This window comes from Scyliorhinus torazame, chromosome 21 (assembly GCF_047496885.1).
Source record: "Scyliorhinus torazame isolate Kashiwa2021f chromosome 21, sScyTor2.1, whole genome shotgun sequence".
Classification (NCBI taxonomy): Eukaryota; Metazoa; Chordata; class Chondrichthyes; order Carcharhiniformes; family Scyliorhinidae; genus Scyliorhinus; species Scyliorhinus torazame.
The window spans coordinates 11,202,611-11,230,547 of NC_092727.1; the positions used below are offsets into that span (position 1 = coordinate 11,202,611).

General features: G+C 49.4%; 1 protein-coding gene across 1 annotated transcript in view; it reads left to right on the plus strand.

Annotated features, from left to right (window-relative positions):
- LOC140398162 (D(2) dopamine receptor B-like) overlaps positions 1–27,937 on the plus strand; it is a 161,453-nt gene that overhangs the window by 92,743 nt on the left and 40,773 nt on the right. The window contains exon 2 of the mRNA XM_072486500.1: positions 22,271–22,576. Coding sequence (XP_072342601.1) covers positions 22,298–22,576 — 279 coding nt within the window. The 5' untranslated portion in view covers positions 22,271–22,297. The remainder of the gene's footprint in view (positions 1–22,270; positions 22,577–27,937) is intronic.

The window sequence follows — 27,937 nt, forward strand, 5'->3', positions numbered from 1 at the left end:
TGATGCCCAAGAAATCATTGGCGATTTTCATAAAAACCCATCTGGTTCACTAATGTCCTTTAGGGAAGGAAATCTGCCGTCCTTACCTGGTCTGGTCTATATGTGACTCCAGACCCACAGCAATGTGGTTGACTTTTAACTGCCCCCTCGAGGGAAATTAGGGAGGGGCAATAAATGCTGGCACAGTCTGCGATGCCCATGTCCCATGAATGAATAAAAACATTTTTTTTAACAACTGTATCATATTTCTGTTCTACATAATTGTATAAATATCACAAATTGTGGCACCCAAACTCCAACTTGGTTCAAACCATTTTCCCTTCCTTGGCTAACTGCTTGCTGTGCTTCAGAAACTTTGGACAGGGGATTACCAGCCTCGCCATTGGCTGCCGGTGGCCCAGCTGTCCCACCGCTGGGGAATCCACCACCGGGAGCGGGGGGGGGGGGGGGGGGGGGGAGGGGGGCGCTGGGGAATCCACCACCGGGGGGGGGGGGGGGGGCTTCGTCAGGATCGGAAGATCCCACTGGCAGGAAGGGCCAGAATATCCCGCTCTTTGATCCAGCTTTGGCGTGCAGCTCAACTCTCCAATTCCAACCCCCTCGCCAGAATTTCCAATGGTTGATCTGTACCTCCCCCCCCCCCCCCCCCGGGCCTGGCTGACTTCTCATGTTCCTGCAATATGGAAAATATGCCTGCCTTAACAAACTCAGCTGATGCATTTCTCAAACCCTCCCAAGCATCTTGGCCTCTCTACAACTTGGTCCCCCTCTAAAACACTGCTTCAAGCCTACCTCTTTGATCAAGCATTTAGTCACCTGATTCACATCTCTTTCTTTGCTTTGTGTCAATTTTGATCCAGGTATTCTCCTGTGAACTTCCTCGGAACGTTTTATTGCCTTATAGACACCATATAAATGTTAATGGAATACTGTGCGGAAGCCATGAACACAATTCAACACTTTACCATCTTCATTCTTTAACTTTCCAAGCTTGGCATCACTTTGATTGCCCTTAGTGTCCAAAAAGGTTAGGTGGGGTTACTGGGTTACGGGGATAGGGTGGAGGTGTGGGCTTAAGTATAGGGTGCCCTTTCCAAGAGCGGTGCAGACTCGATGGGTCGAATGGCCTCCTTCTGCACTGTAAATTCGATGATACTGTTCCTTTTTTTACTGCTGTCTTCTCTCCTAATCCTTTTTTTGACCTTGTCATCTTTCACCGTTGACCTTACTTAACCTTTCACTGCGGTTTCCCAGTTTCATGTTAAAAAAAGATCCATGCAGCAAGCTTTGTGTCTTATTTGGATGGTAGACAAATCATCTGCCATTGACAGTTCTTTCATTATGCATAGCAACCGCTTGAAAGATGATCAAAGCAATCAGGGGAAAACAATGTAAGCATTAAAATGTAATAGTGTGTGATGATTAGACAACGAAATGAGTTTAGTAAATGTAATTAATGAGGTTGTTGCTTGCCTGTTTAATAAATGTTCAAACTAATCATTGTTTTTTGTAACCAAATCAGACCTTTGTTTTAGTTCTCGGTAGCTGTTTAATTGATAGCATGTGGTTCATAGCACAGGCTTTCTTGACCAGAATTGGGAGGAGATTGCACCTGTCTTACTGTGCATTCACTCTCCACTGCCCCTTCCGATCAGCCACAGAGGAGCACGGATCAGATACAACACATTCGACTCAGTATCCAGCACTCAGCATTCCTTTGAGTTAAGAGGTAGTTCAAGACTGCCTGGCAGTGACCTTCAAATATATTTCCGTTAACATTAATCTCCAACTACTCAACTAAATATCAGTATGACACTTACAGGTGTTATTTGAGGCTCAGCTGAATGAAAGACGTATCATTTTTGGCTCTCGGAGTGAGATTGGACAATTACATACAATTGTGGTTTGTCTTGTTACTACTTGAAGTAAGATTGAGATCTTTTAAACTCTTTGCAATCAAATAGATGGAAGGAGGCATGGAGAATATCAAAAAGACAATTGTTAATGCTGTTCTCACACAATCAGTTCCCAAATATAGGCTTCTTGCATGTTTGGTCACATCAATCTAACCTTTACTGTGTTTCCTCTGGCCCCTCATCTCAACTTGGGACCCCTTTTTATTTGTGGAAAAACTGAATTGGGAAAATGGGCTCAGAAGCACTGCTCAGTTAGTGGTGCTGCATTCTTTGTCAATTAACCATTTAATTTTTCCATTTATGCATCCAATTAGTGTGGCACTGAAGTTTAAAAAAAAAAATTTTTATTGGCATTTTACACTTAAGATCCAAACTTTGCAGAACAATACAGAAACAACAATAATAATCAACACAGTAAGAGTAACAACACCAGCTCAGGTATCACAAGCTGCCCTCACGTCAGTCACAGTGGTCCCAGTTCTATCTTTTCCCTACATTATTTACATTAGTGTGGATCTTATAGATATTTAAAACTGTTCTTATCGGGACTCTTTAACATTTAGTGATACGAGTTATACACAACTTTACATACGTATTTACAATTATTGCCAGGATTCTTTAATAATCTTTATTATTGTCACAAGTAGGCTTATATTAACTCTGCAGTGAAATTACTGTGAAAATCCCCTAGTAGCCACACTCCGGCGCCTGTTCGGGTACACGGAGGGAGAATTCAGAATGTCCAATTCACCTAACAGGCCCGTCTTTCGGGACTTGTGGGAAGAAACCAGAGCGCCCGGAGGAAACCCACGCAGACACGGAGAGAAGGTGCAGACACCGCACAGACAAGCCGGCAATCGAACCTGGATCTCTGGCGCTGTGAGGCAACAGTGCTAACCATTGTGCTACCGTGCTAGTTTGCTGGGGAGGGAAGTTCTGTTCCCCCTGCTAAAGTTCTCGGGGGAGGTTAGACTGGTCCGACCTTGCTCCCCGTTCCTTCTGCTGTATGTTGAGGCTCCTTGTATCAAAATCTCTCCAAAATAACGTTTGCCATTCGTTTACAGAAGCCCTTCTGAATAAATAGTGGGGAGGAAAAATCATCTTGGGCACTAGAATTGGAAACTTGAAAGTCCAGATTCTTGGGTACGCTTCAACCCCAAGCAAAGAGCGTTGAAGCTAAGGTGGGTGGAATAGACAAGGGAAACTGGTGTATACATTTTACATTAAACATATTTATGGAAATTTCAAAAATTGGAGAGTCCGTGAGAAAATTTCTAAAACTGTCGAATGAGATGATTTTTGGTATGTGTGTCAGAACATGGCAGAAAGCCGAAGGCAGTCATTTCTTTCCAGCGTGCATAGCTAAATATACGTTTGCTGGTGAATCTTGTAATGTTATTACCCTGATTCAGGCGAAGTGTTACAGTGGTTCAGGAGGATCATCGTGGCATTGCATCCTTCTACAATTAATATTTTTCTCACAGCCCTTAGGAGAGTATGCAGTTATTCTGTCTTACCCCCCACAGTAGCTATCCCTCACGCTGAGACACAGCAGACAGAGCAAGCAACCCCTTGATGTCTTTCTGTTCGATATTAAATGTCAAGAAGTAATTGTGAGGAGGATCACAGTCGGGACTAGTCCGCTCCTTATCCAACATCAATGCATGCTGACTTTTGACTGGGTAAAATTCGAGAGTGAGGAATAGGATTCCAATCTTGTAGCAATGATAATCAATATCACTGCTTCTTTTACCAGCATGGCCGAGGCCAGTGCCCCGGCGACCATTTTTAAATGTTATGCTTGCTCATCTTTCTCACTCTCTCCAGACCACTCAAAAAGGAAACACGGAACCCACCATTACAGCTGCTCACTCAGGATGCAAGAGACTCAGTTCTCTCTTCAATTGTTCCCTCCCTCTTTATGAGAGGTTCCCTGGCCTTTGCTAGGCAGTTTACCATATCAGCTAGGCTGAGATCATACACTCTATATCGAGCATTATAGATGTGGAGTGTTACAGATGTATAAACAGGTCATTTTCAGTATTGCAGGGAGCAGAATTAAGCCCCCCACTGCCCTCAAGTGCAGGAAGTGCGGGCTGGGTCGGTGTGAAAAATGGCATTCCATCCGTCAATCACAATGGCGGGTTTTCGTGCCTTATCGTCCTCTCCCCGCCACATTAATTATCCACGGACGGAAAGTGTGCCGGATCACAGGCGGGGCACCTGCCCCGCTCTGAGCTCACCTGCCCTGCTCTGAGCTCACCTGCCCCACTCTGAGCTCACCTGCCCCGTTCTGAGCTCCCCTGCCCCACTCTGAGCTCACCTGCCCCACTCTGAGCTCACCTGTCCTGCTCTGAGCTCACCTGACCCACTCTGAGCTCACCTGACCCGCTCTGAACTCACTTGCCCCACTCTGAGCTCACCTGCCCCGCTCTGAACTCACCTGCACTGCTCTGCACTCACCTGCACCGCTTTGAGCTCACCTGCCTGGCTCTGAGCTCACTTGTCCTGCTCTGACCTCACCTATCCTGCTCTGAGCTCGCCTGCCCTGCTCTGAGCTTACCTGCCCCGCTCTGAGCTCACCTGTCCTGCTCTGAGCTCACCTGCCCGGTTTTGAGCTCACCTATCCTGCTCTGAGCTCGCCTGCCCTGCTCTGAGCTCACCTGCCCGGCTCTGAGCTCACCTGCCACGCTCTGAGCTCACCTGCCCTGCTCTGAGCTCACCTGCCCCGCTCTGAGCTCACCTGCCCTGCTCTGAGCAAACCTGCCCTGCTCTGAGCTCACCTGCCCTGCTCTGAGCTCACCTGCCCTGCTCTGAGCTCACCTGCCCCGCTCTGAGCTCACCTGCCCTGCTCTGAGCTCACCTGCCCTGCTCTGAGCTCACCTGCCCTGCTCTGAGCTCACCTGCCCCGCTCTGAGGAGATCCATTAACATCAGCACACAAGCTTGGGGGGCAGTGGCAGCACAATGCAGAAGAGATCAGCCACCCAGTGCAAAAAGAGGATGAATGAGCTCATCCTTGTCGCCAGGGTAAATCAATCATTCTGTCCCTCTCAAGTCACACACTCACTGGCATCTCATACTCTGCCAGGCCACGGAACATCACTGCTCACTCTCTCACACACCCTCCTATCTCTTACTGGAATCACATCCTCTCCAGCCCGGTCTTCATCCCATCCATAGCCACCCATACACAGGAGGGTCGGAGAATCACCGGGGGTTTGCGTGAATCCCGCCCCTGACGGTTGCCGAATTCTCCGGCACCTGATATTTGGCGGGGGCGGGAATCGCGCCGAACCGGTCGGCGGGCCCACCCCGGCGATTGGCCGAAATCCCGCTGCTGGAATGCCTGTCCCGCAGGCGAGAATTAAACCACCTCTCTTACCGGCGGGACGAGGTGGCGCAGGCGGGCTCCGGGGTCCTGGGGGGGGGGGAGGGGCGCGGGGCGATCTGGCCCCAGGGAGTGCCCCCACGGTGGCCTGGCCCGCGATCGGGGCCCACTGATCCGCAGGTGGGCCTGTGCCATGGGGGCACTCTTTCCCCTCCGCCTCGGCCACAGCCTTCACCATGGCTGACGCGCATGCGCGGGGATGACGTCACCAGCCGCTGACAATCCCACGCATGTGCGCACTTCCGCCGACCAGCGAGGTCCATTCGGTCCCGGCTGGCGTGGTGCCAAAGGCCTTCCACGCCAGCCGGTGGAGCGGAAACCACTCCGCCGCGGGCCTAGCCCCTCACGGTGAGAACTTGGCCCCTAAAGGTGCGGAAAAATCCGCACCTTTGGGGCGGCCCGACGCCGGAGTGGTTCCCGCCACTCCATCCCGCCGGGACCCCCCGCCCTGCCGGGTAGGGGACAATCCCGGCCCAGGTATCTTTATCATCCGCCCTGGCATGCGTCCTGCGCACGCTTTCCATCTGTCTTTACGCACGACAAGCTCGCACACAATTTGAGGGTGTGAAGTGGCCTAAATCAACGTCCTGGCCTCCTACGAGAACCTAGCGGCTGAGCTAGCTGGAGAGGATGTGGATTATGCCAGCGTTGACGTTGAGGTGGGAGGCACAGACCCAAGTGAGGTTCCCGCGCCAACGCATCCCTCAGATACTGTGAACGCTTTGTCCTGTTTTCGAGCTGCCGTACAATAATGATCTCTCCCCTCTTTCATGGGCACCTCTGGAAAGCACGAGAGGGCATCCACGAGCCGGACCCTCAGCCCCAGCCCCGACAACACCTCGGGTGAGGAACCAGAGGAGAACACCTTCGAAAACCTGTCACAGTGCCCACCCACACCCTCCATCATCACAGCGACACGCACTGCAGTTGGACCAAGTTATAGAGCAGCCTCAGAGTCACAGTCTGGTGAGCATAGCACACATACCTGGTCCACAGCAGGGTGAGACAGGGACATTCGAGGTATCTGGCACTCGCAGAACTATTGGAGGGAAAGAATCTGCAGAATCCGAGTCAGATGAAGCAGCACTCCATCGCTGTAGCCATTAATGGCATCCATCAGTGGCTACGCAAAGGGGGTGGGGGGTGGCGGGGCACCTAGGTCACATTCCAGCTGACCCTTCCCCTCAAGAACTCAGTCACAGACCCTGGGGCACCCATGGGTGGGAGGACCAGCAGTTGGACACCCTGGAGCCATCTGACCTGGTGACGATGGAGAATGTCCAGCCAATCCCAATCCTCTCTTCCTGTGTCCCCCATCACCCCCAGCTCCAGAGGCCGAGGAGGGTGCACCTGCTCCACAGAGGGACACCCAAAGAAGGCCGGGTCCCTCAAGATCTGGGCCCTCTAGATAAAACCCACCAAGGTAAGCGCAGACCACAGGGTGGGGCAGTCAGCAGGCCTCCACCTCTGCTGTGGACATCAGGCAAGCTGCCAGATGTAGTGGTAGAGTTAGCAAAGTTTAAAAAGAAGTAGGAGTACAAAGGTGGTATGAGTGTTCACAACATGGATATAATGTTCCCAAATGTTAATGGAATCACACACATTTCCCATCTCCTCTTGTGTTGGCCTTCTTTTTTTGGTGAGCTGTGTTACTGTCAATCAAGTGTTTGGTCCGTTCCCCTCCTATCACAGATGTCGCTATCATCGGCCTCTCGTCTATGTGGTGTGTTTCCATGTAACCACACAGTGTGGGGCCCTTTTCCAGATCATTCTGACATCTGTGATGCCTCAACCTGAATGCTAACTGTGATTGTGGAACGAACCTCATTCACGTGCTTTGCAGGGTTGTGTCATGTTTATTCTTCTCTGTGTAAGACTGGGCCAGAGGTGTTCTCCTATCTCGTCTGCATTCTGGGAAGGTTGAGGTGTAGAGTTTGAGGAGAGGTGTGCTCACAGGTGGAGAAGGGCCAGATATTTGGAAGGTCGAATTTGAATGCTGAATACAGGGTTAAAGGCAGGATTCTTGGAAACGTGGAGGAACAGAGGGATCTTGGGGTTCACGTACATAGATCCCTCAAAGTTGCCACCCAGGTTGATAGGGTTCTTAAGAAGGCGTATGGTGTGTTGGCTTTCATTAACAGGGGGATTGAGTTTAAGAGCCCTGAGGTTTTGCTGCAGCTTTATAAAAGCCTGGCTAAACTACACTCATTATCGGAAGGATGTGGATGCTTTGGAGAGGGTGCAGAGGAGATTTACCAGGATGCTGCCTGGACTGGAGGGCATGTCTTATGAAGAAAGGTTGAGGGAGCTAGGGCTTTACTCACTGGAGCGAAGAAGGAAGCGAGGTGTACAAGGTGCTGCGTTTCTCGATGGCGTCAACATGCCCTCAGGAGCAGCAATTCTGACCCCTACAGGGGGCCAGCATGGCACTGGAGCGACCCACGCCATGGCATAGGGCTACAGGGGGCAGCGCGGAACAAAAGAGGCCCCCAGCCTGTGAAGCCGGCTCACCGATCGGTAGGTCCCGATCACGGGCCAGGCCACAGTGGAGGCCCCCCTGGGGGCGGAGCCCCCTCCCCCCCCCCCACCAGGCCGCCCCCAGATGCATGCACGCCAAGGTCCCACCAGGTAAGAGCACACGTGGACGGCGCCGGCGGGACTCGGATTTGTAACTAAGGAGCGATCCCCGGATCCTGTATAGTCCCTCAAGGATGCCTGCGATCGACTCAAATCATTGTGCTTCCTGGGTATCTGGTGCAAACCTGCACAATAAATTTCTTTTAGTCGCAGACTAGCTGTACATACAGTGAGTGGTAGCCTTTCCTATTGGTGTAGTGGAGAACTTGTTGCCAGGGGGCTTTAATAGCCACATGAGTACAGTCGATGGCACCCTGCACTTGTGGAAGCTGGCAATCTCAGCAAAGTCCAGTGTGCTGGCACCCTGGCTTGCTTAATATCGCTGTTGAAGTTGACGTAATTGTGGGCCTTGTCAAATAGGGTGTCTGCAACCTCATGAATGCATTTGTCCTCGGACGCTTGAGAGATCCCCGCAGAAGTCCCAGTGGGACTCTGGAAGGAGCCCCTGGTGTAGAAGTTGACAGTGGCCGTTACCTTCAGAGCCACTGGCAATGAATGCCCTCCTTGTCCCCATGATTGCCAATTCCAGGAGAATGTGGCAAATGTGAGTCACCAAGATCTCTGGACATGTGGCAGCATCGGTGACACTGTCTCTCACTCGTCTGCAGATTAAACCTGTGAGTTCTGTAGATCCTCGGTCTTGCAAGCCACCAACATACAATGTTTCTGTCAGCCCCATCCGCTGTGTCTGGAGGGGGCCCCTGCTGACCTTTGGACTTGAGGGTATTGCTCCACCCTCAGGCGATCCAGACACATCGATCACAAACTTTTCCTTTTCTCCTGCCTGTAAGCGGTAACACAGGCAACTATAAATGGGCGGTACGGTAGCACAGTGGTTAGCACTGTTGCTTCAAAGCGCCACGGTCCCAGGTTCGATTCACGCTTGGGTGACTGTGCAGAGTCTGCACGTTCTCCCTGTGTTTGCGTGGGTTTCCTCCGGGTGCTCCGGTTTCCTCCCACAAGTCCCGAAAGACGTGCTCGTCAGGTGAATTGGACATTCTGAATGCTCCCTTCGTCTACCCGAACAGGTGCCGGAATGTGGCGACTAGGGGATTTTCACAGTATCTTCATTGCATGGGAGCCTGAAGTTTCTCTTCTGTCAACCTGCTACTGCCATGTTTCTTCAAGTATCTGAACCTTGTCCAGTTGCCTAATTGCTCTGGAGTTCATTAGTGCTCTGGGGACTTTCTATGCTGTGAACAAGAGGATCAATTAGGGCCAATTTTCTGGATTAGTCTCGCATGCATGTGTATCATTTCTTCACTTCCCTAATTTCCTGCATTTTCAATGATAGGCTCCGAACATGTCTCAACTGTGGTAAAATATAAAATGCTGGAAGAACTCAGCGAGTCTGTGAGCATCTGTGGAGTGAGAGAAACAGAGTTAACGGCCCTGATTCTCCGACCTCGCTCGCAGCCGAGAGTCTCATAGAATCATAGAATTTACAGTGCAGAAGGAGTCCATTCGGCCCATCGAGTCTGCACTGGCTCTTGGAAAGAGCACCCTACCCGAGGTCAACACCTCCACCCTTTCCCCATAACCCTGTAACCCCACCCAACACTAAGGGCAATTTTGGACACTAAGGGCAATTTAGCATGACCAGTCCACCTGACCTGCACATCTTTGGACTGTGGGAGGAAACCGGAGCACCCGGAGGAAACCCACACACACACGGGGAGACTCTGCACAGACAGTGACCCAAGCCGGGAATCGGACCTGGGACCCCGGAGCTGTGAAGCAATTGTGCTAACCACTATCACGGAATTTACAGTGCAGAAGGAGGCCATTCGGCCCATCGGGTCTGCACTGGCTCTTGGAAAGAGCACCCTACCCAAGGTCAACACCTCCACCCTATCCCCATAACCCAGTAACTCCACCCAACACTAAGGGCAATTTATGGACACAAAGGGCAACTTATGGACACTAAGGGCAATTTATCATGGCCAATCCACCTAACCTGCACATCTTTGGACTGTTCAGGAGGGTGTGGAGCAGGTGGAGCAAGTGCAGTGGGTGGAACAGAGTAGAAAGTCAGAGGTAGGTGGCGGCTAGGAAAGATTTAACAAGGCATTATGGGAACAGGTCTCAGCTGCGCATGGCTCCTCACTTGGAAATGCACAGATCAGTTGAATGCCCCTGTGCACAACTACAGGGCAGCACTGTAGCACAAGTGGATAGCACTGTGGCTTCACAGCACCAGAGTCCCAGGTTCGATTCCCCGCTGGGTCACTGCCTGTGCGGAATCTGCATGTTCTCCCCGTGTCTGCGTGCGTTTCCTCCGGGTGTTCCGGTTTCCTCCCACAGTCCGAAGACATGCAGGTTAGGTGGATTTGCCACGGTAAATTGCCCTTAGGAAGGGTTATTGGGTTACGGGGATGGGGTGGAAGTGAGGGCTTAAGTGGGTCGGTGCAGACTCGATGGGCCGAATGGCCTCCTTCTGCGCTGTATGGTCTATGTTCTAAATATAATGCTGAGAGAGCTCGACAGGATAAATGCTAAAAATCTAGAGAGTTTAGAACTAGAGGTCATAGTGTTCTATCCGAGATCGACCAGTTGAAGAATAATACTGGAAACAAGCTTTACTCTCTTACAGCTGTTCAAACTGCTTTACAAGCAATGCGCTGCCTGATACTGCGGTGGTGGCAGTTTTCATCGAGGCATTCAAGTGGGAATCAGATGATTATTTGAGAAGAAACAATCTGCAGGTTAACGGGGAGTGAGAAGGGATCAGGACAATAACATTAGAGGAAAAAGAGATGAAGAGGGTTCATGTGGAAGATAAACACTGGCACAGCCCAGTGGGGTCAATTAGCCTGCTTTGATGCTGTACAATCCATGTTACGCTATGTAATTTATTTCTCCGCTGCGCCAACAGAAGCTGATTATTCAGTAACCTCTTACCTTTCCAATGACACAATTTTGAGGAATAATGTTTGACCTGAAACACTGGGGGAATTTCAACCCAAAAAATTAACCATCCAAAGCATGTAGGAGATTTCCTAATTGCGGCCTCATCGCCACTTTCTGATTGACTCACTTGCTCTCTGCACTGCGCCTTTAAAGAAATGGCGCAGCGCTGGAGGATAAGAGAGTGTTTCCTTTTGGTAAGGTACTCATACAACTGCTGCCACTGGCAAATTGAGCAATGAAACAATAAAAATGGTTTGCTCACAAATGTGGAAAATAAACCTTGACACTTACTGATATTTTCTTACCAAATATCAGATCGGGGGATCCTCGGACATCTCACCTCTGATTCGCTCCTGGAACTCGTGACTGGATCTCCACCTCCCTGCCTCGTTTTCAAGACCTTTCTTGAAATCAAACTCTTCGGCCATTTTTGTTTTGCTGATGTTATAACCTGCCTGCTTACCATTGGCTGGGGACTAATGACAATCCCACAATCCTGTGAGAGTATGAGCTTCCCCAATGAGGGGGGCAGAGAAACCATTAGTAAACTCCAAGTATAAATAAAGCTGGCCAGTTTAGGAACCAGCAGGAAGGAGTGTGCAGCAAGGGAAGTTGCTGCTGCTGTTATATATATATGTTATTGTAAATAAATGTTATTACTTTGTATCCTTAAACTCGTGCTGGATTCTTCGTGGCCGTTACAAAAGCGACCCCTCCTATTACTTCCTACTCTGGCTTGGTGTCCATTTTGATCTAATTGTGCCCCGCAGGATGTTTGGCTCAGTTAAAGCCCTTGCATAAACACCAGCACTGGATCACATGCTTGATAATCACTACAGCAAGTGGATACTCCTGCACTAAGACAGGAGTAGGCCTCAGGCCTGTTCTTCCACTCAATTAGATCATGACTGATCTCCCCCCTGAATTCCAACTTCTTGCCTTATGCTGATATCCTTCGGCTCCCTGGCATAATACATCTCACGGAATGTATTGTAAGATCAAACATTAGCATCAACTGCCTTGTGTCTCAACTAGACTTTAATACTATTTGAGCCTCGTGGTACTAAGGTGGTGAAGTATTGCTTCAATTTCACAGCCAGAAGCCATTCACATTGCTGTCAATCTATTTACAGCTGAAGCAAATTGACAGGATTTTATGATCATGATAATTTACGTTAAATTACCTTGGAACGCTACGGAAGTTCATAAAAGTGGTGCCTGTGAGCAGTGGAAGTAATTGTGTATCGTTGTTTTACCCACTTGTTGGTCTCTTGCTTATTTCCAGGGGTTTCAGTGACGTTCAAACAAAAGTTGATCCTCTCCCAATTTATTCGAGATTTTAAGTTCTATTTCCCCCCCACCCCCCCCACCCAAAGGTTTTCCTTAACGATGCAAAAATAGAAAGTGGAAAACACATGAAAAAAGTCAAAGGGCTGGATTTCCTCACTATCTGGCCAAATGGCACAGCGGGTGGGAAAATCACATTGGATAGAAGCTGTTGGCCGCAAGAGCGGCTTCCTCTGCCATATTGTGAGCCTCTTGATGAAAAAAATAGGTAAGGGGCGGTTACCGTGACGTGATGCTGGCGGAGCGAGTTCTCATTAGGCCCACCCCGCCAGCAACTAAGTTTCTTTAAAGATTGGGGCGTCCTTTACAACCCCCCCAACACAAGCAACCCCTGCACCTTCTCCCCCTTGACTGCGTGGGTTTCCTCCGGGCGCTCCGGTTTCCTCCCACAGGTCCCGAAAGACGTGCTTGTTAGGTAATTTGGACATTCTGAATTTTCCCTCCGTGTACCCGAACGGGAGCCGGAATGTGGCGACTAGGGGCTTTTCACAGTAACTTCATTGCAGCGTTAATCTAAGCCCACTTGTGACAATAATAAAGATTATTATTATTATTAGACAAGGTCCCAGGCTGGGAATCGAACCTGACACCCTGGCGCTGTGAAACAACGGTGCTAACCACCGTGCTACCTTGTCCCCCCAGTACATTTAATGAGACAAAGCCACATCAGTTTTGAAGCCTCAAAGGGCAGTCTCTAAGTAATCAATGATTCATTCATAATATAATCAACTCCTTTTGATTTTAAGTGAGCTTGTATGTTTTATGGCTGCATAGGTAGATGATGCATTGTTTCTAATCTTCTAAAATTCCTGAGAAAAGTCCCAGTGGATTGGAAAATATCTAATTTAACACCTTTAGTCAAGAAGGGAGGGAGACATAAAGTAGGAAACTACAGTCCAGTTCGCCTAACATCCTTGCAGGGTACTTAGAAAAACATTTTGGTCAGGCAGAGTCAAAATTATTTTTATGAATGAGAAATCATGTTTAACTTCATTTGGTGGCATGGTCACTTTAAGGGGGTGGGCCCCATGGACCACATGACCAGCTCTGGGCCAATCCACGAACCGTGGCCAATGGGGAGTTTGCATGGGGCCTTGGGAGCAGGGCCCTGGGCCGTGTGGACCACGGAGCTGGAGTGTAAAGATCTGTTATACAATGTTCTGTGCCTGTTATCCAACTGGCTTTGCCTTTCATCAATAAACCCCAATATTTACTCCGGAAGCCTCCAGTGTCTGTCTTGCGCCACCACATTGGCAACAAGGTAGAAGTTTTTGATCGTCGCCGACAGTCGTCATGAATCGAGCGGGGAAGGAAGGAGCAGTTGAGAAAGTAGAGAAGCTCCAGCAAGAGTCAGAATAATTTAAACCATGAGTGCAAATGGCCATAATTGTGAAACTAGACCCATTGACGAAGGGGTTGAGTCATGGCGTCAGTACATTGAACGACTCCATTGCTTCTTTACCGTAAATTAGATCACAGGCGAGGATAAACAGAAGGTGATACTGCGGCCCCCAAACATATAATTTGATTAGGAACCTCACGTCCCTGGAGGGTCCTGACTCAAAGACCTTTGACCAGATAGTGAAGTTGGTTTAAGAACATTACAACCCAACGCCCTTGATTATAGTCCAACATTATAAGTTTCAATCTTCATTGAAGGACCATGAAGAGTCTGTCTCAGCCTTCATAGCCAGGCTTCACCAACTTGCTGAGCACTGTGAGTTTGGGACCGCGCTTAGCGACATGATGCGTGACCAGGTGGTTTGTGGGATCCGCAACCTTAATATCCAGAAGAGGCTTCTGGCGGTGACCACAATTACATTGGAAAAAGCAATCGAGAAAGCGCAGGTGGCAAAGGAACCACTGAGCTTCAAAGTATAGCTGACGGGTAGGTTAACCATGTATAGGGTGGTACAGCAGCAAGGTCTGCAGCAGGATCAACAGGCACAGCGGAGAACCAGACACGGCCCTCAGTGCAGGACTGGAACCCCAAGGAGTGAGAAGGAATCAAGAAACCAGAGCACCCGGAGGGAACCCACGTAGACACGGGTGTCGTGTTGCATGTTCCGATGCACAAATGATCCAACACGGCTGTAGATGGTACAACTCTGTTTTATTGTCTTAACAACGACAACTACTAACTACTGGCTTGGGTACGTGCTTCACCAGCTAACCTGTGGACCCAGCCCTATCACTATCTTAGTGAGGCACTCAGCACATGGTCTATGAGCTCTGTGCTCTGAACTATGTCCTGGTGGAATGAGCGGGAACTGTGGTGTTCCCTGTTTTATAGTGCGTGTGCTCTCACTGGTGATTGGCTGCGATGTTTGTGTGCTGGTTGGTCCAACTACCTGTCCATCAGTGTGTGTGTGATTGCACCATGATATGCTGATGTGGATATCATTACAACGGGGAGAATGTACAAACTCCACATAGACAGTGACCCAAGGCCAGATTTGAACCCGGGTTCCTAATGCTGTGAGACAGCAGTGCTAACCCCTGTTCAGGTTGAGATGATCATGTAAACGTCCCCTGCTGGCTCATAGCACAGAGCCACGCAGACAGAAAGCCCAGGTTCAGTTCCAGATCTGGAAAGAATTAGATGACTTTGGCCAGGGCATGAGTTGAGACATTTCAATTAGCCCCTGAGCTGGGGGTAGGAGAGATGTCAGCCAGGATTTGCACTTTCAAAACCTCTGTGGGACATCTTATAATGTGAACACCAGGAAAGAGTGCGATCAAACTGCCTTCCACTGTCAAATAGCCAACGTTTCTTCTCGAGATTTGCACATGAAGAATGATTGCCTGGGCAAGGAATCAAAAGGTTGATCAGTAGCATCTTTGTGGGAGAAAGATGGAAAATATAGAAGAAAATAATAAAACTAGGCTACACCCTGTTAGCAAATGTTGATTGGTTACTACTTCTAGTAACCCAAGGGCCTCACACTACAATCAGTTTTAATTCTGTAGGGAAAAGTGGTCTCTACAGGGATGTGAAAATAGAAGTCCATTTAGACTGCAATGGCTGTCTTCAGGATGCACAGAACATTTCTCCAATCGTTGAATGTGAAATGGCACAGATGGTGTACAGAGCCCATACATTTGAGCATCTTATCTTTCTGTGTGAAGGATCATCGCCTGCAGGCAGAAGAAATAATTCCAAGATTGACTTATTTTTAAAGCTTTCACTGTGTTCCCTGACTCATATATTCCATGAATTGTGGGTAACAAACCACAAAGGCAGTTCCTCTGGGCAGATAGCCCAGCTCATCGTCACACTATTTCAGTTGGGGAGGTAGCATGGGCCACACATCACCCTTAACAAAAGGCTTGAGAGCACCTGGAGACAAGTGGATGTTGCGAATCTGGATAGAATTAAATCTGGGCAAACGAATAAGCTTCAATCCATTTGTATCTCAACAGAGGTTAATGTGGAGGAATTGCCGATAGCGTTGCTGATGTTTGTTTTCATTTTCTCAGGCATTTATTGGCCTTCCCTCATTGCACTTGAGAAGGTGGAAGTGAACCACCATCTCGAATACAACTGAGGGCTTTGCTTGGCCTTTCAGAGAGCAGTCTGAAAGTCCCATTACTGTGGGACTGGAGTCACATATGGGTAAGTGTTATAACCCGCACGAGGCCTATGGGGTTGGAGCAATCAGTCTCGCCGTGTGTTTCGCCGAATATGAGCTCCCCTGCTAAAGATGCAGGGAGCACACGGACATTCATAATAATAATCTTTATTCTTGTCACAAGTAGTTTTGCATTAACAATGCAATGCAGTTACTGTGACAATCTCCTAGTCGCCACACTCCGGCGCCTGTTCGGGTACACTGAGGGAGAATTCAAAATGTCCAATTCACCTAACAGCACGTCTTTCGAGACTTGTGGGAGGAAACCGGAGCGCCCGGAGGAAACCCACGTAGACACGGGGAGAACGTGTAGACTCCGCACAGACAGTGACCCATCCGGGAATTGAACCTTTGACTCTGACAAGCAACAGTGCTAACCACTGTGCTACAGTGCTGCCCATGATTGAATCCTGTATAACGTCGGCCAGGTACTGAAGCAGCAGAGCTGACCCGGCTGGGATCTGATGTATATTGTAAATATAATTGCTTTGCAGGTGCGCTTTATGCACCACTTTCTGTTGCATTAGGCTTAGCTTTGCGCATGTGGAGGTGGGGTTTGTCCTGCTGAGCATGTCGCTCAAGAGTCCCTACCTTATTCTCATCCCTAGCTCTTCCTCCCATTTTTCCCGTGTCTTGTCCAGCGGGGAATGTGCCTCCTCTAACAGTCGCCCATACAGGTCCCCGCAGCCCCCCTTTCTAGGTCGCCCACTAGTTCCTTTATCATTAAGTGTCTCAGCGTCCATGGGTATGATGGCGTCTCCTTACGGAGGAAGTTTTTGAGTTGTAAATTTTTTAGATTAACATAGAATTTACAGTGCAGAAGGAGGCCATTCGGCCCATCAAGACTGCACCGGCTCTTGGAAAGGGCACCCTACCCAAGGTCAACACCTCCACCCGATCCCCATAACCCAGTAACCCCACCCAACACTAAGGGCAATTTTGGACACTAAGGGCAATTTTGGACACGAAGGGAAATTTTGGACACTAAGGGCAATTTATCATGGCCGATCCACCTAACCCGCACATCTTTGGACTGTGGGAGGAAACCGGAGCACCCGGAGGAAACCCACGCACATACGGGGAGGATGTGCAGACTCCGCACAGACAGTGACCCAAGGCAGAATCGAACCTGGGACCCTGGAGTTGTGAAGCAATTGTGCTATCCACAATGCTATCATGCTTCCCAGTCGCAGTTCATTCCCTTTGGGCAATTGCAGCCTCTCCGTCAGATTTACCAACATTGCTAGTTTGTCGTCCGTGCAGAAGTCCCTAACCGTCATTGTCCCCCCCCCCCCCCCCCCGCCCTGTCTCCATCTCTTAAAGGTGGCATCCATTATGGCTGGCGCGAACCTGTGGTTGTTGCAGATGGGGGCCACGGTGGACATTTCAATCAGGCTGAAGTGTTGCCTTAGCTGGCTCCATGTCCGGAGCGTGGCCATTATCACTGGGCTTGTAGTGTGCTTGGCTGGCAGGGATGGGAGTTTTGCTGTGGCAAGGACCCAGAGGCATGTCCCTATGAAGGATCTCTCCTCCATCCACACCCACTCTGCTTCCAGCTCCCTTACCAATCCCCTCACTTTTTCCTCTGTGGCCGCCCAGTGGTAGTATTGCAGGTGTGGGAGGGCCAGGCTTCCCATCTTTCCTTTCTCTGCAGGACCTTTTTGGGGAACCTTGGGTTCTCCCCCCTCCCACCCAGAGAAACGGCATGATCATTTTATTTATCATGTTAAAGAAGGCCTTTGGGATGTGGATCGGGGGGGATCTGAACAGGAAGAGGAACCTGGGCAGTACAGTCACCTTGATCGTCTGCATTCTCCTCGCCAGGGAGCGTGGGAGTGTGTCCCACCTCTGCAGGTCCTTCTTTACCTCCTCTCCCCGACTTGTCAGGTTTCGTTTGTGGATCCGTGTCCAGTCGTGTTCAATTTGGATCGCTACCTGGAATTTATTTTGGGCTTGTTTAAACGGCAACTCCAGCTCAGTCCTTCTCCCTTGCCGGTTCCCTCGGGAGGTTTTACTTTTACTCAGGTTGAGATTGTAGCCCAAGAAGGCTCAAAATTCTTTCGGGAGCTTCATGATCCCCTCCATGCTGCTTTGGGGGTCCGAGACTTGAGGAGGTCATCCGCATAGAGTGAGACTCTCAGTCCCTCTCTGGATCCCCTTCTAACATTTTGCCGTTCTGAGGTCGATCACCAGTAGTTCGATTGCTAGGGCAAATAGGAGCAGGGACAGCAGGCATACCTGCCTTGTGCCCCCGCACAGATGGAAGTACTTAGATCTGGTGGTGTTGGTCCGCAAGCTCGCCTTAGGAGCGCAGTACAGGAATTTAATCCAGGCGCCCGGGAAGATGATCACCTCTGGTGTTCTCTCCCTGAATGGGATCATTATCACATTCAGCAGGCGTCTGATGTTTGATGTCAGCTGTCGACCCTTAAAGCCCACCTGATCCTCTGCGACCAACTCTGGCATGCAGTTTTCCAGTTGCCTGGCCAGGATCTTGGCCAGTATTTTCCCATCTACATTGTTATGGGAGTTTGTTGTCAGCAAACAGCCGAGATCAATTGGTAGCACTCTCACCTCTGGATCAGAAGTACGTGTTTCAAGTCCTTTGCCAAAGATTTGAGCACACAAACCTCTGTTGACACTCCAGTGCAGTACTGAGGGAGTGCTGCATTGTCAGAGGTGCCAATTTTGGATGAGATATTAAATTGAGCTGCTCTCTGCCCCCTCAGGAGGATGTAAAAGATCCCTCAGCATTATTTTGAAGAGAAGGGGATTTAACAGCTTCTTCTCCACTGTCACCAGACTCCTAAATGACCCTCTTATGGACTGATTTCATTAACGGTGCTTTTGTAGTTACATGGTATATATTGTGTTGCCCTATTATGTATTTTCTTTTATTCCCTTTTCTTCTCATGTACTTAATGATCTGTTGAGCTACTCGCAGAAAAATACTTCCCACTGTAACTCGGTACACGTGACAATAAACAAATCCAATCCAATCCAATCTAATTATCGCTGCTGTTACAGAAACAGGGGCGAGATTCTCCGACCCCCCGCCGGGTCGGAGAATCGCCGGGGGCAGGCGTGAATCCTGCCACCGCCGGCTGCCGAATTCTCAGGCACCGGAGATTTGGCGGGGGCGGGAATCGCGCCGCGCCAGTTGGTGGGCCCCCCCTGGCGATTCTCCGGCCCGGATGGGCCAAAGTCCCGCTGCTAGAATGCCTGTCCCGCCGGCGTGGATTAAACCACCTCTCTTACCGGCAGGACAAGGCGGCGCGGGCGAACTCCGGGGTCTGGGGGGGGGGGGGGGGCGTGGGGCGATCTGGCCCCGGGGGGGTGCCCCACGGTGGCCTGGCCCGCGATCGGGGCCCACCGATCCGCGGGCGGGCCTGTGCCGTGGGGGCACTCTTTTCCTTCCGCCTTCGCCATGGTCTCCACCATGGCAGAGGCGGAAGAGATCCCCTCCACTGCGCATGCGCGGGGATGCCGTGAGCGGCCGCTGACGCTCCCGCGCATGCGCCGCCCGTCAATGTCATTTCCGCGCCAGCTGGCGGGGCAGAAATCAGTCCGGCGTGGGCATCGCCCCTCAAGGTTGGGGCTCGGCCGTTCAAGATGCGGAGGATTCCGCACCTTTGGGGCGGCATGATGTCGGACTTTAGGCGCCGGTCGTCGGACATTGCGCCTATTACGGAGAATTTTGCCCCAGGTTATCTGGATATTATCGCAAACTGTTTGTGAGAGTTTGCAGTGTACAAACTGGCTGCTGTTTCTTCTACATTACAACAGTAATTACATTTTTAAAGTATTTCATTGGTTGTAAACACTTCGTGACATCTCATGGTCATGTGCAATACAGATTTTTTTTCACTTTATTTTGGAATAAAAGGGACAGTAACAATGTAGATACAGAATTGTCTGAGCAATAGAAAGCAGCGAACAATGGTCAGTGGATATTGTTTAGGCTCGAGGAAGGTTTGTAGTTGTGCTCTCCAGGTGTCGGGACCCTTACTTTTCCTGCTGCATATTAATGATCAAGAACTTGGTGTGTAGATAACAATTTCAAAGTTTGCAGATGACGCAAAACCTGGAAGCAGTTCACCTGGAACCCTTGTAAACTGTGAAGAGGGCAGTGTAGAACTTCGAAAGAATTGTGGTATTATCAGGTATTGAAGTACCCGAGAGGCTGTAGACCATTGGGTAAACCTAGGAGTTTACCATTGGCTGTTTGGTATGTAGCGCGGCCCTGACCGGCGGGGTATAAGAACAGGTGCCGTCCCAGCAGCCTCATTCTGTATCAAAGCTGCTGGGGAACAGATCTAGTCTATTAAAGCCTTCAGTTATGATACAACCTCGTCTTTGAGTTTAATTGATCGTGCATCAAGAATATAGACAATTTAAGTTCAATGTGGAGAAGTCTGAGATGACACATTTTGGTAAGAATAACATTACAGACAATATGAAATAAGGGGTAAAATTCTTAAGGAGCTGCAGGAGTCGAGGAACCTGGGTGTACATGTGCATAGGTCATTGAAGGTAGCACAGTCGCGCAGTGGTTATCACAGTTGCTTCACAGCTCCAGGGTCCCAGGTTCAATTCATGGCTGGGTCACTGACTGTGCGGAGTCTGCACGTTCTCCCCGTGTCTGCGTGGGTTTCCTCCGGGTGCTCCGGTTTCCTCCCACAGTCCAAAGATGTGCAGGTTAGGTGGATTGGCCATGCTAAATTGCCCTTACTGTCCAAAGGTTAGGTGGGGTTACGGAAAAAGGGTGGAGGCATGGGCTTAAGTAGGGTGCTCTTTCCAAGAGCCGGTGCACGTGGGGTTCCAGCAGGCGCCAGGTCCCGGAGGGAGACTGTATCTTGCCGGCCGTCAGGGAATGCCACGTAGGCGTACTGTGGGTTAGCGTGCAGCAGGTGGTCCCTCTCGACTAACCGGTCCGACTTGTGCGCCCACACGTGCTTCCTAAGCAGGATGGGTCCAGGTGTCGCTAGCCAGGTTGGGAGCGAGGTCCCGGAGGAGGACTTCCTGGGGAAGATGAGGAGACGTTCATGAGGTGTCTGATCTATAAATTCTATGATCTATGAACAGGTGGAGGGAGCAGTTAATATAAAGCATATAGTATTCAGGGCTTTATTAACAAGGGCATAGAGTAAACGAGCAAGGAGGTTATGCTGAAATTATACAAGACGTTAGTTATACCTCAGCCGGAGTCTTGTGTACAGTTCTGGGTGTCACCCCATAGGAAGGGTGTGAACACGATGGCAGAGGAAGTTTACAAGAATGGTTCCAAGGATGAGAAACTTCAGTTATTGAGGATAGATTGGAGAGGTTGGGACTGTTCTCCTTGGCAGAGAGGAGACTTGACAGAGATGTGCAAAATCATGAGGGAGTTGGGCAGGGTAGATCTGTTTCCGCTCGTAAAAGGATCATGAACGAGAGGGCACCGATTTATAATGATTGGCACATCAGCCAATAGGATGTGAGAAAAAGCTTCCTCACACAGCGAGTGGCTCGGATCCGGAATTCACTGCCTGGAAGTGTGGTGGAGGCAGGTCCAATCGAGGCGTTTGAGAGGACATTAGATGGTTATTTGAGTTGAAATGATGAGCAGGGGCACGGGATAATGGTAGGGGGATGGCACCAAGTCATGATGCTCATTTTGGAGGGCTGGTGCAAACACATTGGGCTGAATGGCCTCTTTCAGCACTGTGACAATCCTATGATTTTATTTCTGAACAATGTAACTCATAAAGATTAAAAATACCGATGTTGGAGAATGGAACCAGCCTCCACTTTCTGTTAGCGTGGACCATTACAAATTATCCTGAATCAGGATAAAAGCTTATCTATTCTGCTCTATTAGAGGCCTTTAATTCTTGACCGAGAACCTTCTACTACTGCTGTGTGACATGCGTGCCTCTCTAAGGAAGATTGATCAATTGGTACCAGATTTGTTTCGAATGAGGATCTTGTTAATTACCTGTTGTGCTGTGATGCCCATGCTTCTCATCTTTGAGACTGTCTTGAGCAATGTGCTGGCTTCATTAACGAAGACTATCGGACTGGTCAATAATAACGCCTCATGGACCGTACAGACACAGTGACGTGAGAGAGAAATCCGTGTCCACTGCAGGTTACTAATTGTTATTCACCACAGGTTCCGATAGCAGCTCCTTTGTGGTTTTTATCATTTTAATAGCATTGAAAGTCAGGAAAGGGAGAGAGAAAAAAAAATCAATTGTCTTCTTGAGAGAGCCAGCCATTTTTCAGCTGCCGCAATTAAATACAATCACATTGCATTTTGAAAATAGGCCAATTTCCTTCAAAAGTAAAATCGCAAACACTGGGGCTTTATGTTTCTGACTTTGCTTCACCTTCAGCTACTTGCATTGCCTTCCTGGTCCGCATTCTACTGAATTGACTCTCCCATTTCCATTCCAGGTCACGAGGTGAATCTACTCATCATCCATGGATCCTTTTAGCATGATTATGTTCAATGGGAGCTACGAAGGAAACTGGACTGGGCTGATCAATGCCACAGAGGCAGAGCAGAAATATCAATACAACTATTATGCCATGCTTCTGACTCTTCTCATCTTTGTCATTGTGTTTGGCAATGTGCTGGTCTGCATAGCTGTGTCCAGGGAAAAGGCGCTCCAGACTACCACCAATTATCTCATTGTCAGCCTAGCAGTGGCTGACCTCCTTGTGGCCACCTTGGTAATGCCATGGGTTGTTTACGTGGAGGTAAGGTTCCTGCTTTTATCCAACATTGTTTGTTTTTACGCAGAAGTGTGAAATTAAGGTTTCTTCCCGAATTCCACCGAGAGGGTCCAAAGTCATGGTGCTGGTTGGCTGGAAGGCCCACCAGCAAACCTCGGAAGTGCTGACCACACTGTTTCATCCATCACCATTAAGGAATAAGAAATCATGGTTGCGGACAAATTTCGAATTTGCCGAAGGGTGCGATTTCTTTCACCAGCTGATGGGATTATAATGTTTTGGGTTTCTGATGTTCAAGTGATTGAAAACTAAGACACTGGATAGGCTTTGCTGTGGAACAATGCGGTAAATTCAACAATGGTTAGACCGTAATGTGGAATCTTCCGTCACAAGATGATCTTATCTCATGATCTTAACAGGCTAAATGGGAATAATCCATTCGGCCTCCCATGCCTGCTCCACTATTCAGTAAGATGATAACTGATCTGATCGAGGCCCAAAGTCCACTTTTCCGCTGATCAATGTCCACCCCCTCCCACCAGCCTTTCCCCCCTCCCCCATAACCCCCCCCCCCACCATCCCCCCCCCCCCCCCCCCCCCCCCCGCCCACCCCCACCCCATCCAGTTCCCCATCTTGTAGCTCACAAATCTATCCAACTCAACCTTGAATATGTGAAATCATCCAAATTCCTGGGGAAGGAGCTATCTGTATTCTGGGCCGGGATTCTCCCCTACCCGGCGGGGCGGGGGGTCCCGGCGGGATGGAGTGGCGTGAACCACACCGGCTTCAGGCCGCCCCAAAGGTGCGGATTTCTCTGCACCTTTAGGGGCCAAGCCCTCACCTTGAGGGACTAGGCCCGCACCGCCTGCCGGTGGGAAAGGCTTTTGGCGCCACGCCAACCGAGGCCGAAGGGACTCCGCTGGTTGGCGGATGTCCGCGCATGCGCGGAAGTGGCAGCAGCTGCTGACGTCATCCCCGCGCATGTGCGGGGGGGGGGGGGTCACTTCCGCATCGGCCATCGCGGAGGCTATGGCCGAGGCAGAAGAAAAAGAGTGCCCCCACGGCACAGGCCCGCCCGCAGATCGGTGGGCCCCGATCGCGGGCCAGGCCACCGTGGGAGCACCCCCCGGGGCCAGATCACCCCGCGCCACCCCCCCCCCCCCCCCCCGGAGCCCGCCCACGCTGCCAGTCCCGCCGGTAAGGTAGGTGGTTTGATTCACGCCGGCGGCACTGGCATGACAGCAGCGGGACTTTGGCCCATCGCAGGCCGGAGAATCACCGGGGGGGGGGGGCCGGGGGGGGGTGGGCGCCGACCGGCGCGGCGCAATTCCCACCCCTGCCGAATTTTCGGTGCTGGAGAATTCGGCGGCCGACGGGGGCGGGATTCACGTCGTCCCCCGCCGGGTCGGAGAATCCCGCCCCTGGTACGGGAAGGTTCGACATCGACATGGCAACATCATTGAATTTGCCCTGATGTTATAGGTATGCCATTTTCTCCATAGCTGCAGCAGAAGAAGCCATTGCAACTCAGGCCCTGAGCATGGAGCAGCAACAGCAGAGGACAAGAAATATCTGAGAAAACAATCATAGCTAATAGGTGAAGAAAAGAGTGGATAATGTTTGAAAACAAATTATTTTTCCATTTCAATATTTTCCATTTAAATATACATTGCTTAGGATGTTAACGTCAGGGATCTCGACCATATTGTGGCAAACCGTTTCTTTTTCAGCATCTTATTTGGCACTCATTAGTTCTCACGCAACTCTGATCACCAAAATTGCCATGGTCTCTGAACAGACGAGCAGAATCTCCACAGGGATCCAATCGTCCCTGCCTCCTCCACTTGAAGCCTGTCGAGAGGGTTACGCTCTTTACATATTACCTTGATTTTGAGTTTCTTTACCTGTATTCCAAAACATCTAAAGTGATGACTGTAATACAAGTCAGTTCTCCAAGGGATGTTACTGAACTGTTAATGTATCCCTTACATTACACAATGCCAGTTGATGTATGTTTACTTTATGTGTCTTGGACACGGGCATTTGTCGGATGCTAATTGCCAATAAATAAAAGTTTGTAAAGTAATGCCGTTGCGTATGCCTTTCCTGTCACCGCAAGCATCGCCCAGCTTGAATGTGTCAATAGAAATGCCTTGTGCCAAATAAAACACAACTTGGCTTGCAACTGCAATAGATCTTTCATTGCCCCCAGTAGCCACGGGATCCCCGTTTATCAAATATTACAGCACAGGAGGCCATTTGGCCCATGGCGACGGTGCTGCCTCATTTAAAAGAGGTATCCAATTGGTCCCACTTTCCTGCTCCTTCCCAATAGTCCTGAAAATGTTTCGTTTCAAAGTATAAAACCAATCCCCTTCTGAAAGTTACTGTTGAACCTACCTTTCACCTGGCTGGATACTCATTGCATATGTTACAATCCCAGTTGATGTCATAACTAAATGCGGAGATCCCAGAATGGAACCCTGGCTCAAATGACCATGGAAATGAAAATGAAATGAAAATCGCTTATTGTAACAAGTAGGCTTCAATGAAGTTACTGTGAAAAGCCCCTCGTCGCCACATTCCGGCTGTTCGCGGAGGCTGTTACAGGAAGGATTCCCGTGGGCAGGATTCATAGAATTTCATAGAATGTACAGTGCAGAAGGAGGCCATTCGGCCCATCGAGTCTGCACCGGCTCTTGGAAAGAGCACCCTACCCAAGGTCCACACCTCCACCCTATCCCCATAACCCAGTAACCCCACCCAACACTAAGGGCAATTTTGGACACTAAGGGCAATTTATCATGGCCAATCCACCTAACCTGCACCTCTTTGGACTGTGGGAGGAAACCGGAGCACCCGGAAGAAACCCACGCACACACGGGGAGGATGTGCAGACTCCGCACAGACAGTGACCCAAGCCGGAATCGAACCTGGGACCCTGGAGCTGTGAAGCAATTGTGCTAACCACTGTGCTACCGTGCTGCCCACGGTAGCACATAAATTCTCCGGTTTATTAAACATGAGAAGTTGAATTATTATACAATATTCCTTTATTCCCCCCATTTTAACAAATACACACAGATTTAAAGATGAATATGGATTACAAAGTATATCTTAAACTATGATGGTCGCATGATCACAAAAAGTCCCTTCTGAGCACAGAAGGTGACTGTGGTCAAATACACGCACTTTGCGCATTAGTGTCTGTGGATTTCCCCCTAGAATCCCCTCGCACGATGATCACAAGTGGGTTTCCAAACTCCAATCCCAAAATACACTCTAAAATCTTCTTTCATAATAATGCTTTCCCTTAGTGGTTTGCATTCCGAAATCCAGTCCAGGTTTTACACATCACACTTTCAAACAAAGTTTCCACTCCACTTTTAACAACAAATCCAGTCTTGGATTTCACACCAACCCTGCAGAATTCTCCCAAAAAATGGCTAACTGTAGTTTTAGGTGAGAAAACCGGTGGAAATCATGTAGGATGTTCTGTCACGATTCGCATCTTTATCGTACCACAATTATGATATGGAGATGCCGGCGTTGGACTGGGGTGGGCACAGTATGAAGTCTTACACCAGGTTAAAGTCCAACAGGTTTGTTTCAAATCACTAACTTTCGGAGCGCAGCTCCTTCATCAGGTCACCTTGGGTCTCCCTTCAGTTCACCCCCCCTCCCCCCTCCTCACTAGCATCAGGCTCCGCCCCCCCCCCCACCTATCACCAACCCCTCCTGCAGGTAAGCAACACCCTGCTATGGGGGGGTCATCAAATGACCCCCTTCATGCCCTGCCTCCTTCATACCATCTTTCATATGGGCGGCACGGCAGCACGGTGGTGAGCAGTGTTGTCTGCACATTCTCCACTTGTGAGTTTCCTCCAGATGCTCCGGTTTCCTCCCACAAGTCCCGTAAGATATTAGGTAATTCGGGCATTCTGAATTCTCCCTCTGTGTACCCGAACAGGTGACGGATTGTGGCGACTAGGGGATTTCCACAATAACTTCATTGCAGTGTTAATGTAAGCCTACTTGTGACACTAATAAAGATTATTATTATACCCCACCCCATTCATGGCCCACCTTTCATGCCCCACCCCTTTCAGGCCCTACCTCTTTAAGGCCCCTCCATTTCAGGTGCTGCCCTCTTTCAGGCCCACCCCTTGGCAGTGACAGGGTGCTGGTGTACCAGGGGGCAGTGTCGTGAAACTGCTCTGCCATGTTCCCGACCACCCATGTGTTCCAATGTCCTCAGAGATAGATCCCTGGCGTGGTCATCACGTCTGGTTTCACCTGGAGGGGTTTTCCGCTGCTCTCATGCTCCCCCGGCAGGGGCAGAACACTGAGAGCCGTGAGAATCTAGCTTGCAGCTGCCTTGGCATACTTAAATTGTGATTTATGGCGTGAACCAGATTGCGTCAGTTGCAGCAGGCTGGGAACATCATGCATTGTTCGGTGCCTGGTGAAAATCCCGTTTATGTGCTCTCCTGCTATTATCCCAACATGGCAAGATTAATGCCGGGCACAACGCACCTGGAGAATCACCCACTTTGTCTTGACTGCTGTACAAACTGCTCGCAATTGCTTTAACTTTCGATTCCCAGACTGTATTAAACTGACATCAAATATGTTATCTACCGCTGAAGTCTACTGCCCCACTTTAAGTCTAGTTACTACGATTGTCTCTTTAACTCAGAACACTTTGTTCACCCTTCCTGGAATTCTTCTGAACAATACCTTGGTTTCTGTTCTCTTAACTCCAGTCATCATAAACACTCCTTCTGCCCCAATTCCCTGCTTATCTGGACTGTAACTTGGACTATAGGAAATCTACCTCTTTGCAGGACTCAGTCTGCCCAGTCTTTCTTCTGGCAGAGTTGGGAGATATCCACTTCCCAAGATCCTGCCTCCAACTGCCCACAAATTCAGCTAAAACTTAAATTAAAAGCTGTTTTTATCCTTACAATGACCTTGTTTTATTTATTCTTAATGCTGTAGCCCTCTCTAAGCACAATAGAAACACAATTGGACCTTAACCAAACCCCACACATACAAATATGAATCTAGTTCTAAGGTATACCCTCCCAGGCACAGAAACATTAAATTAAACCAACTTAAAACTATGTTTTTTCTAATGTTTACCAATACAAATATAAATCCATTAAAACTACCTTTATTTTCCTGACACAGAAAATGAATTATCCTCCTCTGCTATCTGATATTTTTTGTCAATTGTCTTAAATTTGTGCCAACTTTATGAAAACCCAGTTTCCATTCCCTCCCATATAAATTTCAAGTGTTACGTTCAATAGTAAAACTTTATATAAGGATACTCTGAAGAGGGGTGGTTGGAGGATGGTGTGGAGCTGATCAATGCCCTG